The sequence below is a fragment of the Crocodylus porosus genome, unplaced genomic scaffold (assembly GCF_001723895.1).
Source record: "Crocodylus porosus isolate Cpor-Errol unplaced genomic scaffold, CroPor_comp1, whole genome shotgun sequence".
NCBI classification, from domain to species: Eukaryota; Metazoa; Chordata; order Crocodylia; family Crocodylidae; genus Crocodylus; species Crocodylus porosus.
In genome coordinates, this window is record NW_017728945.1 from 587,396 (window position 1) to 602,208 (window position 14,813).

Consider the following 14,813-nt stretch of genomic DNA (forward strand, 5'->3'; position numbering starts at 1 on the left):
ACTGATTACATCTAACCATTATTTAATTATTTCCAAAGGGGACGAGGGAAAAGAAGTGTTATATTGTTAGGCTATTAGAGTCTAGTTAGAGTCAACGTCTAGTTAAGAGGTTAGGTCATTTGCTAGAGAGAGAGGTTAGCATCTAGTTAGGGTTAGGAACTAGCTAAGGTTAATAAAGCGGGTTGGTTAGCTGTCAGGGCAAAGGTTGGAGAGAGAGCACGTGAGAGAGAAAAAAGGGGAGGAGGAGCATTTACTCGGACTGATCTCCACGCAGGAGCGGATGGACAGGTTTTAAAGAGAGCGAGAGACAGACAAAGCAGCGGAGGGTTTCAGATCAATTCAGTGGAAATCACAACAGCCTCTGATACATCCTTCTGTCTCAAGACGAGAGCGAAAATCTGCCATCTGTGACAAAGCTGGGCCGAGGCTAACAGCAGTGGGTGGTAGAGATATGGAGACCCCAGTATCACCCTCCGCTAAATATAAGTGGGAGCAGCCGCACGTTAGGGAGCACCTTGGAGGCTGGCTCTGCTCCGCTCTGAAGGTCTGCACAGGAGAAACGCTGGGAAGCAGGACCACGCATGGGTGGAAGGTAGGGCCCACACTCCTGCCTTCTTGAAATACTGCAGCTTTGGCTTAGTCCCCGTTTGCCCCAAGTGTCACGATACCCACGGGGACAGGTGACAGAGGCTCCAGTGCTCTTGGAAAAGGGAGTATGCCAAGCCATGCCGTGCCGCCCTTAGCATCCCAACGCTAACTGGGTGCCCAAGGAGTCGGTCTGGGAGGGCCAAAAATAGTTTCCAATGGGTCCCACCCCTAGAATGGATGAAATTTGGACCAAAAATGAAAGAGTAGGACTATAAGGAAACAGCAGTAGCCTGAAGGGTTGCTGGGACACAGATGGTAGATTTTCACCACTGGAGTTTCACATCTAACTAGGTCTAGATTCAATTGCAAGAAGCTGATCGACTCTCAAATGGCCCGGTGCATCCCTGGAGATTTCTCAGGGATAGTAAGTCAGACAGGGAGAGGGCTGCCTTTCATCAGGGCTCAGGAAAGAGGGCAGCTGGGTGCTTGGAGACCCCCGCAGTGGGCCAGGAGGGGGTCACGGATCCAATTTTCAGCAGGGAGCTCCAGGTGGGGGTGCCCACTTTCTACCTGGTAATGGACACACGCACCTTCCCTGAGGACGGGGCTGTGCAGCACTTCCGGAAAAAAGCAGGCCGGAGGTGGACAGGTTAAGGACCCCTTCCACACTGGCTCTTTGCAAATCCCCCAGCCTGTCTAGCACGGCATGAAGCACGGAGGTAACACAGGGTAAGAGCATGCAGCCATGGCTCAAGCGGGGAGCCGACTTCTGATGTTCAGGCTGTTTCCCCAGTCTTGCAGGGCACAACATCCAATTGCTCAGGGGCAAGTCATGGAGCTAGAGCCTTAGCCCTGGGGACCAGGCAAGGGAGCAAAGGTGGTCGAACATGTACAGCATGTGCCACTGCATTATGTGGGATCAAAAATACTGCCATGGAAGGGGTGACCCATGGTGGGGTAGGACTCCTTGCTCACGGTGGCATGCGGGGCCCGCTCTGCCACCGCCTCTCCCTTTGTGCTTTCTAAACAACAGGCTGCTGGCAAAACCCGAGCCCCAAAGTCGGGAGAAGCGGAGGCACCATTGCTATGGTAACACGAGAAAGTGTACCAGCCTTCTGCCAGGCCGCGTGCGACGTGTGTGCCCGCGCCACTCCCTCCGGGGGTGGAGAGCAGCCTTCCAAGCCCTCCATCAGCAAGCTACCAGGAAGGGCCCTGTGCAGCGTGCACGCCCGCTCCTGCCTGGCGGCTGCGCTCGATGCATCACCAACTGGGACCGGGCACGGGGGAGGAAATGGGACGCCAGTTTGGCCGACGGGTTCCCACCGAGGGTCCTGGCATCTCAAGAGATGGGAGCAATTTGGAAGGGGAATCATTTGCCCACATCCCACCCCCATATCCTCACCCAAAGCCTTGCAATATTTGGCTTCAACTTTAAAACAGACTGTCTGATGGCCTCGGCTCCCCGCACACTCCCTCTTCAGACAATGCCAATAACCCTGTTAGATGTGAAACTCCAAGACCTCCCGCAGGTGTGAACACAATTATCACAGTTCCAGGGTACAAGCTATGGTGTAATTGGGGAATTCCAGGACAACTGTTGCTACGTTACCAAAAAAAATCTATCCAATGTTAGGAGGTTGCAGTTGAGTTATATCTCCTTATACAGATATATTAATTATGAGGAGGAGGATTATTTTCGTAGCCTGCAATGCCCCTGAGGAAGTTCATTAAGAGGGCAGAATATCCCTACTGAAGGAGTTAGTAGAAGAAATGCACAGCATGCCTCTCAAGAAGCTGTTAAGAAGGAATTAGTTTAGAGGGCAAGGGTTACAAATCTGGAATTAGCAGGTTTGTTTCTGGATTGTTTTTTTTTGTTTTTTTAATTGAACAAAACTTACCAAAGGTCTCTGAATGTTCAAAATAACGAAAAAAAAAAACAGAAAAGAAAAATTAAGAAGTTTGTTATAGACAAATATTGAGAAAGTAGAAGACGACACACAAGATACAAAAGGTTTCAATGCTTTTCAGGCTTAAGAAGCTGGCTGCAAAGTGTCTCTTGGTTTCCCCTCCAGGTGGCATTGGTGAGCAAAGGACACCGGCTGGATTTGGAAAAGCCCTGGTTCGGCATACAGTGCTGGAGTGCAATCATCCAACAACATCGAGACACAAAGGTTTACACTCGCGTAACAAGCAGACAATCCTTGGCCCTTAGGCTGAGGTTTCCGACAACTGCTATTGCAACTCGGTACCCAAATTGGGGGGGGGGGGGTCCAAAATCCCAGCTTTTCATTCCTTCAGGAACCCTCATGTTTGTTTGACCCAGTGCTTGTCCAAATTACATTATTCCCAGACACCCAGAAAGTGTTAGGGATGGGGGGAATGATGTGAGGTGGAAAAATGCATCTACAGGTTACGTCCTTCAGTTCAGATGACTTAATTCTCCATCTCACTGAGGTCCCTCTGCTCTCTGGCAGTGAGTCCAGAGGCAACATAGACCCAATTTAAAGTTCTTTGACACGTGTAAAGCCAGAGATGGGTAGAGCAAATTCAGGGGAAATAAGAGGCAGATTTGGGGCATAACTACCAAATGCAGTGTATTTCCAGGTGTGGCACGTTATGCAAATTGTTTAATGAGCTATTTTGGATGTGCACAACTAATCTGCATGCAGCCACAAACCCAGTCTATTAAAATGATGTGGGTTTTGTTCTGGGGAAGGGAAGTCCTGGTGCACTCATCTACAGGGAACCACCAAGGCCAGTCTCTAACATGCACGGCATTTATCATCTCTAACGTGGGCCGAACTCCCCAGGGCACCTAAGTCTCCGCGGCCCATGAACGAGCACACGGGCGACTGCGATACGTGGGGGTGAACTTTCAGTCTGGAACCGGCAGCTGAACCCCACTACACTTCTCTTTCAGATGGGAGCTACCAAACACCCATTATCTGGCAATAACTTCGCATCTCTACTGAGCTGGGCTGGAGTCACAGTGATGACCTGCAGGCACAAGGCTCTGAAGCTCATTAGCAATGTCCTGAGGCATCCAGCACCCTAATAAGGGCTAGTGCTACACTTTAGAGAGCAAAGTCTGTTTTCTGGAAAGATAAGCATGTTACATTATGTCCTGACATTTCTGAAGCTCGCACAGGCAACATCTCCCACACACTGCACTCAGTCCCAAGCATATACTCAATCTGATGCACTCTGAGCTTAAAGCGACAGCTCCCAGCACACACATTTAAAATACAGGATCCTAAAAATATAGTAATGCTACGTCTAGGTATAGCATTAACACTTATTAGGGTGCTGGATGCCTCGGGACATTGCTAATGAGCTTCAGAGCCTTGTGCCTGCAGGTCTTCACTGAGACTCCAGCCCAGCTCAACAGGGATTCAAAGCTATTGCCCATCTTTACAATGCTAACAGTACTACAGTGAACTTCCTGAGGCCTTTTCATCTGAGAATAGACAAGATCTTCAGGAACAATTAAGCAAGTCTGACAAAACTCTTGTGAGATCTTATCGAGGGTGAACGGAGACACAGGGAATCAGTGGTACCCAGGGCATACAATTTCCAGTGACTTTGGCATCTTGAAAAAGAGGCCACAAAGTGGGTCAGAGCAGGAGTATCTGGATGCGAACGCTCTGCTCTATGCATTAGACCGAGTCTCTTTCCCAGCGTGGAGGTAGACATGACAGGTTTGTTAAAAAGACAAGAGGGAGATTTCAGTGGTCTGCCAATGCCCTGCTTCGGGAAGGCTGAGGTCTAATGGCGATTCCACCCACAACTCCCCTGGATCAGGACAGGAAGCGCTGCAATTCTAGGTTACTTTTTCCTACTTATGCTAGCAGATTTTTGCATTGGAACAAAGAGACCCATTTCACTTGTGGGTTCAAGCCTCTGTATGCTGAAGCACACGGGTTTTGTTGATCAAGTATGATGTTAAGCCAGCCCACAAAAGCTGCCCTGGATTGGGACCACAGCAAGTTTCAACTTCTGGGTCGTATGGGCGAGCCCGCTAAAGCTCTCCGATTTTCCAGCTGCTACAGTGGAATGTATAAGTTAAGCTTTTCCATTGAAATAATAAACACAAGCGGGCTGCATTTCCAAACATGCCTCATAATTATGGGTGTTCTCAGTTATGATTGCAACATCTTAAAGGGACCTGATGTTTAGAGGGCAAAAAATGCAAGGAAAAGAAAACTAAAGCTTCTGTTCATCCTGGGCAACATTTTCAAAAATAACTTAGTGACTTAAGAGGCTAAAAGCTCACTGACAGGTTGTAAGAGGTTACGTTTCTCAAGCATCTTTGCAAAGCCTATCAGGTAAATTTTGCAAATGCCCTATTCCTTTATTAAAGTAAAATCTGAATTTTGGGCTTTCAGCTAAGAAACCAAGGCCTGTTCAATAAATGCTGTGTTGTTACAGCACTCTAAAAATCAAAGCATATAGAAATGCATCTTTCTGGGTAGGCACAGAGCAATAGGTTGCAAAGCCATCTAACAGGGGAAGGAACAGTATAATTGGAGGGGGAGTCAAGTGAAGAAATGAGCTGTTATTAGTCAATGCTGGCCTCTAGCACCAAAAATCTTTAAACAGACCCTGTGCCAAACAGGACAAAAGGCAATTAAATTGTCATGTTCTTTGAAATTCAAATCTAACATCATAGGAACCAGGTTTGATGATTCTGAAGCCAGGGGAGGTCTGGGCAGAAGCAATTGGCTATTTCCCCCTGGCTAACTTGGAAGATGTCCGATAGTTAGAAAAGGCTCCCCACAAAACAACCCTGGTTCCCACGCTGAATCCTCTGGGCTCTTTCCCCTCCGCTTGCCCTGTCCCCATGCCAGGGAAAGCTCTTATGAACATTCCCGCTCTCTTGGCCAAATATCGGTTCGCTCATCTGGGCAAGTAAACTGAGGGTAGTTCCTGCTAAGCCTAATCAGATAGCTGTGTGCTCTCTAGCTAGGGTTAAACCTAGCAAGTTCAAGTGATGGCAATGTATCTAAAAGGTTTCCTTTGTGCTGGCTTCCTCTGAGAGGAGAAGGCCCCAAAGGCAACTTCACATTTGCAATTATTGGAGAAAGGAAAGGGTTTGGGGTTTGTTGTTGTTTTTTGACTGGACAACATGACAGTGCACTAATCAGTGGCTTTCAAATATATAAGTGCACATGCGCACACACACACATTTTCTATATAGACATACTTACACACCATGTGTACACTGGGACACTGGGTGAGCGTACAAAAGCACTCCTGAAATGTGAACACTGACAAATGCCACGGTAACGCTCACAAAACTTAAAAAAAAGGACAGATGGACAAGCAGATGGGGGAAGACAGGGAACTGACAACAGCAACAGAGCTGGGGTACATCTGTTCGTGGAGCATCATTCGATAGGGCACTGCCACCCACTACCTTAGGTTCACGCGAGAGCGCTTAGCACTGCTTTCTGGTGATGGCTTCAGGAAGACGACATATCCCTAAGGGCTTCGAGGCAAGAAGCATCCTGCAGGAGCCATGCTTCTGCCGCAGATGTGAAAAGGGCCCACGCTAGGTTCAATAGGGCATGGCTCGAGTGGATACGGTCTTGATGGCAGGGCCTGAAGCCCCATGCTCAGCGTTGTCACCTTCTCCTTCTTTACTTACACAGCTCACCGCCAGAGCAGGCAGGCCCCCCTTCCAGGTTGGCAGAAAAATGTTCCAGGAGCATTGCCAAGCGACACGATTCCCCGAGATGGGAACCAGTTTCTTCGCAGAGTTTGCTTTCCTGTCAATCGACTTGGTGGCGGTACAGGCAGCAGGAGAGGAAGGAGGAAACAACCATCACCTACCTCCTACTCTGTGGACAGGCAAGTCCCAAATACCTTGAAGAGCTCCACAGTTTTCCAAGCCCCTCTCTCAAGGGAAAATTAAGAAGTGCTAAGGTCCTAGGTCCACGGGCTGATGGGGTCGGCAGCCACCAGCCACCATTGTGAGCAGAACGTGCTACAGAATCACTCTCTTCCCAGCCATCGCTAGGATTTATTCTCTGGGCCAAGCACCCAGGAAGACCTTACCTGATCTCAGCTGCTTTATCCTCCCATTGCTGGCACTGGGGTCAACAGGCAGAAAATCTTTAAACCAGGTGATCTCGGGATCTGGGTTCCCGCTGGCCGCGCACAGCATCGTGGCTGTCCGTGTACGCTCCACCACCTTCAGCTGGGGCCCCATGTCGATATTTGGGAAGCCAGGAGGCAGCTGGTCCTCTGTGGGAAGAGAGCAAAACCAGAAGGGGTTTAGTTCTTCTGGGATAAAAAGATGGAAGAAGGAGAACCGAGGTGAGGACTTGTCCAGTTCAAAGTGGTTTCAAATCCTGACCCTGAATCCCCCTGCTAATTCTTGGGGTCTTTTTGTGCAGCACCAAACCTTGGAGGCATCAGAAAGCTCCTGCCATCCCAATGATCCAAGGGAACTAACAGACACAGGAGATGAAAATCTCTTTTGGCTGTAGTTACTGGAGGGACGTCTGTAGCAACAGGAGGCAAAGCGCTTTCAGAAGGGGTATGATTTTTAGGTTTATTAATTATGATTGCTGCTGCTCTACAACAGAGGGTAGAAGCAAGAGCTCTATGATAGCTTGCAGAATTTCCTTCTTGCTCTCAAGCTTGCCCTCGAGGCCTTGTCTTAAATATGAACACACAAAGGCATTGCCTTAACTAACTCCTGATAAGCAATGTGAAGGGAAACCCTCAGTGCTCTGCGGTCCTTTCCTCAACCCGCTTGCTCATGTCAACACTACAGTTTGGTAGGATTCACATATTGGCTAATGCCCATGTTTTTCTTGTCCTTTTTTTAATGTCCATTTTTTCCATCAGCATAGCTACAGACCTAGTCTGGTATTAAAATAGTATTATGGTAAAATGGTATTAAAATAAAGGAGCAGTTATCCCATAGAGGAGGAAGAATAACCTATGTGGTTATTAGCAGGGATGCTGGTTTTCTCTGATTTAAAAAAAATCCCCAATTTTCGGATTTAAAAAAGTCTCTATAGATCTCTAATTGAGATTTTATATATATGTATGTATATGTGTATGTATATATATATATATATACACACACACACACACACACACACACATATATAAAAATAAAATGGCATTTCATTTTAATCAAGAGAAAATGTGCATTTGGGGTTACTTTTTTTAATCTGAAAATTGGGGATTTTTTTTTTTTGTTTTAAATCGGAGAAAACCTGTATCCCGGGTTATTAGGCACCATTAATGACACATCCTGGGTAGGGGCTCCACTGGAGTAACTATTCTGATTAAAAATACCACATCCATAGCCAAAATACTTATGCTGGAGGGAGCACAGGCTGGGTATAGGGCAGGTGGCTCAGGGAGGGAGCTGCAGCGATAGCCTGGCCTGGCTTAATACAACATCTTGTACTTACAACCCCGAACCCACCTGCAGGGCAGAAAAAAAAAATAGACCTTATCTTACAGTTTAAACTTCTTGCAGAGTTTAGTTAGGGATCAGAGCAGAGGCCTGCACGAAAACTTTGTTTGCAGCTCTGCCACTGAGCTTGTGCTCTGACCTTGGGAAAGTCCTTCTCCAGACCTCTGTTTCCCTCTCTTTAAAATAGGAAAACTGCGAAATCCTTCTTTGATACCTCGCAAGGCTGGGCTGAGATTTTTAAGTGTTTTCAGGCACTCGGGGAAAAAGGAGCTTTGTAATCACTGCACCGTATTCCCTTCCCACCTCATATGTGAACAGGGATTGTGTTGCTCAGTGCACTTTGTACAGCACCTAGCACGCAGGAACCTCAATTGGAGGGTTTAGGAGTCTATCATAGTCATGATGATGATGATAGTAGTAACAACAACAACAGCGATCAGATCATGCCACAAAAAGGAGGCTCCACCCTGCATGCTGATGAACACCCTGGACCCCCGTGAGAATGACGGTCACGAAGGATGGCATGGGTCCCCCCAACCAGCGAGCCCAGCGAAAGCAAAGGAAAGATCTTAATTCCCCCTTTTGAACAGGAATACATACATATATTTAATAATAAGGGACTGAGCTAAACCACAGAAAGCCAGGAAGCTGCGTCCTTAGCTCCGGCTGGGTATTGCTGCGGTCCCCAAGCAGCATGCCTTCTTGCAGATCACACGTGTTGAAATATCCAGGCCCTACATAAGAGTGAGCTCAGGACACAGATGCACTGGGAATTGCTTTTCCTTTGCCTGCTTGAGTCAGGCTTTTAATGTCTTCCCTTCCCTTCTCTCTCTCTCTCTTTTTTTTTTAAACAGGCAGTGGTATATTGTTAAACAGACAAGCCGCTGGTGCTTGATTGGCTGAAGATGACATCATTATTGATTACCGCTTGCATCCCACTCCCTGGTGATGCTGCTCCACCTGGCTCGAACCCGAGCCCGTTAATTTCACAAACCAATTAATCCTCGGAGAGAACAACCCTCTTGACTGGCAGGGTGCGAGTGTGCGTTTGAGTGTGCGTGTGTGTTGGGGGAGGCCTGGTACAACTATTATTACCGAGTGTTTCTAATTAAACAAAAATGTTAATCTTGCAGCACATTGTGCAGAATTCCTCTGAGTTTAATTAAAACAACTGCGGCTAGGGGCGTGATCAGATTTGAGGATCAGATCGGCAGAGGAAGCATCTCTGAACGACGCATATTGCACTGATTCAAGTGCTCAGATTTCCTTCCTGCCAGGAAAGTGAAACTGTCTCCGTCCCCGAACAATTGGATTCTCTGTAATAACGCAATTACGGTATCAATTCACACCCCCACTAGATGTGCCATCCCCCCCACCCGCCCCAAATGGCTTGCCACACCTGGTAAGGAAGAATAGTTTGGATTACGAGCTCTGTTTCTATAAGTGGGCCAAGCATCTCTGAGAACAAAAGCAAGCAGCCTGGAGGACACATCTGGGCAGATGTTTGCAGCTGAATCATGCTGGCTTTGTAGGGAAAGTGCTTTCAGGTGTTACGCTTGCCATATTAGCAGACGCTGCTGAGTGCCGTGTTCGTACCTGCTCGTGGATCTGCTGGTCTAAGGGCCTTCCCTGGGGAAAACCTGGCGAATTACCTCAAGGCCAATGAACAAGGTAGCGTGAGAAAGATCTGGTGGGAGGAGAGGGTGCTCCGGCATTCATTTATAATAAATCCTGCCAGAGGACGTGCTCTGTGCCGGGGAAATGCATGGAAGTGGCTCCGGCGCATGCGCTCGCGTGCGTACAGTCATACAAATACAGTAGAGGTCGCTGACTAGCAGGCAGAAGTGATCACAGCCGCCGTCTCCTTGTCGCTCTGGAAGGTGGCAGCGCTGTGTTTGGATAATTAACTGTGCTGGAAATGAAGATGATGAAGAGAGATAAAGCTGGCAACGCTGCCGCTCCCTTCCCTAGAGCCGGCAGTTGCTTAATAATTTAAAGGGGCCGGAGAGGAGTGTGTGCGCACGCATGTGTGCTAGGCACTGAATGCAAAAGCTCTGTGGAAGCAACATGAAGAGTATGCGATCCAGCTCCGCAGAGCCAGGAAATGCCAAAGGGGAGTGTAATGCTCTGCCCGTCTCTAGAGATGCCCAGCCCAGGATCTCTCAGCACTCGACGAGTGAGACTAAGCTAAGCCTCGCGGTACCCGATGCGGTCAGTAGTATCCCCATTTCACAGCTGAGGAACGATGTGATGAATCGGCATGCCCAAGATCACGTAAGCCTTGGACAGCGCCAGGACCAGAACCCAGGTCCTCCTTCGCACGGGCTCTGACAATACCTCCCAAAAACAACAGACGCACGCTCTTTCCAACCACGTCCACGTGTTTTCTGTATGCTGTCATTTTAGCACGAAAATGATGCCAGGGGCCGTAGCTGGGTGCTCTTTCCTCACACGCTGCATCTTCTGACTCGAGGTTTAGTTATGGAACCAGAAATGGGAGAGGTTTCATGTTTCTTTGCAGCACTTGGTTTGGAAAAATTGATGAACCCCTGAAGAAAACCAGGGATGGAAGAAGGGAGAACAGTTTTGTAACATTTCTTATAGCAAGTCGTATCAGGCATCTTTAATAATTAGAAGAGAGTTCATCTTTAAATAGCCGTCTCAAAGGACAGCCCTCTTTGGGAAGGGAGGGTTGCAGCTGGTATCTAGCGTGCTGTGCAAGCAGGGGGAGGCAGGGAAATTTTTGTCCCAGGACATTTACTGAACTGAATTTCTGCTATTACTGGATCCATGCAGAGCTAATGGAAGCTTTTTTCCCCCCCCCCAGCCTGCATCTATTAACCACACAAAAAGGGAAAACTGCATGGAATTCAACATATCGACCTCTGCAGAGTGAAGAGCTAAGTCAACCCTGCTGGGATTTAATCCTATGGTTCACAGGAATCTAGTCGGGATGACTAAGCCAATTCGCCTCCATCTTGTAGTAGCAGAAAGAAAATCCTTTTGGAGGCAGCCAGAGCAGGCGCTGGAACGAATGGCTACGAAGAGGATAATCAAGTCCTGACTTTCAGAAGCCTCCTGCAAACTTTACACATCGGCTCTGCGCGTGTCCGCAGGAGGGCACGGCCACTGGACGGAGAATGGGTTTCCCCTTGATCCTGCTTCTCTGGCCTGCAGTGCCAGCAACTTCGTATTCTCCTCTAAGAAGCTCTAGAAGAAACAGAGCCGGGAAGTCCTATGGCCAGCGTGATGCAGAGGGTCAAATTAAGGATCACAACAGCCCCTACTGGCCTGCTAATCTCTCCATCCACGTGCGCACGCATCCTTCGGCTTGCAGCATCTTTCCGCAGAGAACTAACATCCCCGCGTGTCTTCCTCCTTCCCTGTTAATCACACTCTCTCCCCCTCTCTCTGGACCAGGTGAACAGAAATGTTCTCTCCAGGTCCCCAGCCCCATCACTCCTCCTCCCTGCACATCCTTCCTGTAACCCTGCCTGCTCCTCCCAACGCCATATTCTCCCTCTCTCCCCTCCTCTGAGCTCTCATGCCGTCCCCAACTCCTGGGCACCATCATCAAGCCTGCTGCCTCCTGGTGGTGAAGGATATCGGCAAACAGCTGCACCAGGTGCAGAGCATTTTCCGAGTTCAGGGTGATGCTGAAGATGGAGCAAAGCGAGACCGGGTGCTCTTTGCTGCATATGCATGGCCAGCAGCCATGAATCTCTCTTTCTGAAAAGAGGGGTGGGAAATATATTCTTCTTAAGGGTGGGGGGGAATCAAACCAAAACCAAAACAGAAAATCATGCCTGCGACCGAGGAGCTTTGAAGAACGCTACAGACAGGAGACAGGGCGCCTGGGCCGGGCAGCTGCCCCTCTGCACACGCTGCCATGTGCCATGAACAACTCCAACAGCTGGAGTCGACGAGAGCTGAAAGGCACTTCCACAGCCCAGCCGCTGGGTTTTCTTCGCGCTGTGCCTGATCAGCTTGGCAAACGCTAAGGCACAAGCAAGCTGTGGAGCAGCAGTTACTCTGTAGAGCTCCATCAGGCATCAGGTCCTTGGGAAGGGGACCAGAAGAGACCAATAAGTCAACACAGCTGGAGTAAGAGGGTTCGTGGAAGTCGGGTGATGTCCACACCAGGGGTCCATTCCTCAGAAGTTGCTGAAGTTTTCCACGCCCAAGGCTTCTGGTTACGTGACCTATCTTTTGGGCGCAATCTCCAAGCCTCCCGGAGCAGCAGGGGTCTGAACTGGAGCGGTCTATTCCTAGACATGAGCCATGGGGATTTCACAGAGTTCTCCAGCCATAATAAAGCATCAGGATGCAGCAACAAGGGTGTCCTCCTTCTCCTCCTGTGCACTAATATGACCCTGTAAATGCTTGTACATGCACATAGGTTAAACATGCACGCTCATGCGCAGGGCAGAGCTGGTATGCCATGGATTTATTAGCACAAAGCTTCTAACAGCTGGGCCACGGTTTCTTCACTCCACGGTGTGCTCAGGTATCAGCTCTGCACATGACAGCTCCTGCTCATCATCTACCTGCACAGCAATCTTATGATGAGCATTAGGTGACCAAAGGTACATTCCAAGGATGAGAGACAGGAAGGTAAAGAGAAAGACAGGTAGGGGGAAGAGAGGGGAAACGGATGGAGAGAGACAAAAAGGAGAGGGGTGAAAGGAAAGGGGAGGAGGAAAGGAGAGAGCAGAGAGGAGGAAAGGAGACACAGATGCCAGCATGCTATCTTTCAGATTCTCTTTGTGATTGTAGAGGTTAATGGATTCATGCTTTGTCCTTTTAACTCTCCCAGCACTTACAAATGAGTCCAGTGCAGGGTAAAGAGAAGTCAATCTCCGCTGCCTGAAAACCCCGGAAAGGTCAGGAGAAGAATAACTTCAGCTGAGGAGGGGAGGGGAGTAGGGAAGAAATCTATAAAACCTACCTCCTGGCTGCTCTTCTGCAACCTGCAGCCCTGTCTGCCTCCCAGGCCTCCAGCTCCTCACCTCTCTGTCTCTCCCTCCACTTAGGTTTCATGATGTGGGCATTTCAGCTGCCCTTGCACCCACCAGCCGGCTGGGTCCTGTCGGGTGCGAGGAGCTGCAGCTGTCCCGGCAGCATGCCACAAGCAGGATGGAGTAGAGCATACGGCCACAGCGCCCCGTTCACTTAGTAACGCGTGCAGGGAGTCGGACAGGCTCCTGTTCTCTGCCTCTAGCTGACACCCGTGTGATGCCAATCCCTGAAGAAGAGCTGTAACAGGGTGTGTAAAAGGAGCCCTCGTCCCCATGGACAGGTGTCAGCAGCTTGTCATCATCCAAATACTGCGGCTCCTTGTCAGGAGAGAAGGATCTGGTCACTGAGCGAAGCCAGAGGGGTTGCTAGGCTTGGCACAGGAGAAGGAAGACTCTCTCCATCATTCCCAGCAAAACTGAAGCAATGGGGATTTCCTTCTTAGGAGCCAGCACAAAGGCCCTTTCCACAGCACTTGTCACAGCTCTTGAAAACTAAATGGCAGCATGTGCAGACCGAAAAGCTCCAGACACCTCCGGCCACGTCAGGGCAGTCATGCGTTTCCTCATGGGTGCAGAAAAAGCGAGAGCCTGGCTTTTAGATGTGCCAATTGCAGAGACCAACATCTTGTCATGTGCCACTGACAGGCAATTAAGTGTCACACAATACAAAGCACGCGAGCAACAAGGAGACAGGAACAGGAACACCTGTACGGGGCTGGGCATGGACGGGCTGCAGATCTGCGCGTTCTCAAGACAGCTGGCATCTTGACAGCATCAAGGCTACCAGCTGGATGGCACGGGGTTTTCCCTCCCCCAGATGCAGAGGTACAGAGCTTTGCTACGTGACCTGTGTTAGGCCTTCATTCATTCCAGTAAGTCTGAGACCTGCATATAAACTCAGCTACACCATTAGGCACTTGCTGACTGTCCGTTCAGCAAAGGACCTCAAAAAGCTACTTAGGAGAACCCAGGAACTGCGGAAGAAAAGACGGATGGAGGAGGTGCTGCTACCCCGGCCCTGCCAGCTGGGAGCACCTATACCATGCCCTGCCTGGAAACTCCCACACTAGCTGCTGGATCAAAAGGCTCTAGCAGCAATGCTTGCACAACTAAGGCTCCTCTTGCAAGTGCCAAACCCCCAGCCCAGGACCCTAGCATCATTTCCGTTAACACCCTGCTTGCAATCCCCAATCCAGCTATCATGTCCATACCACTCCCAGCTGGGAGCTCTTACTCAGCCAGGGTATTCACCACTCCTGGCCAGCTTCATCTACAAACCTTCCTGTCTGAATGAAGAACCTCCTGCTCTTCTGCACTGCCCAGCAGTCAGAAAACACCCAGAAGACAGGAAAATAATGACAGCAAAGTAGGCAATTCATCTCATGTTCTGCTGACAGCCATTATTTCAAACCAATTCAATGAGGCTGCTCATCCACCGGTTCCACCCGCGAAGCTTGGGCTCGTGTACAGACGGGGCTTGCTCTTACCTCGGAGGACAGTGAGCCTGGCCTGGACGGTGACTTCCCCATGCGGGTTCTGGGCAACGCACTCGTAAATATTCTCATCCCTGGGCGTCCGGAGGGGCTGGATCCGTAGGACGGCGCCGGCGCTTTCATCAAATTCAATCGTCTGAAAGACAAAGCGGGGAGAGGCTGAGCACTCCCGGGGCACAGGCACTGGGTCAGGCCTGTCAGTGGGGACCAGAGGGCAGTTGCCCTTGTTTATTCCTTCCTCTCCCCAAAACCCAGTGGACTCCACATCAGGCCTCA

At 49.5% G+C, this 14,813-nt stretch overlaps 1 protein-coding gene across 16 annotated transcripts in view; it reads right to left on the bottom strand.

Annotated features, from left to right (window-relative positions):
- The window catches only part of PTPRS (protein tyrosine phosphatase, receptor type S), a 162,744-nt gene that overhangs the window by 79,580 nt on the left and 68,351 nt on the right, over positions 1-14,813 (bottom strand). For 10 of the 16 annotated variants that reach the window (XM_019550563.1, XM_019550549.1, XM_019550564.1 and 7 more), the window contains exons 4-6: positions 14,532-14,673; positions 6,646-6,834; positions 2,487-2,495 (exon numbers count right to left, since the gene is read on the bottom strand). In XM_019550563.1, coding sequence (XP_019406108.1) covers positions 2,487-2,495; positions 6,646-6,834; positions 14,532-14,673 — 340 coding nt within the window. The remainder of the gene's footprint in view (positions 1-2,486; positions 2,496-6,645; positions 6,835-14,531; positions 14,674-14,813) is intronic. The other 6 variants (XM_019550566.1, XM_019550560.1, XM_019550558.1 and 3 more) reach the window with 1 other exon arrangement.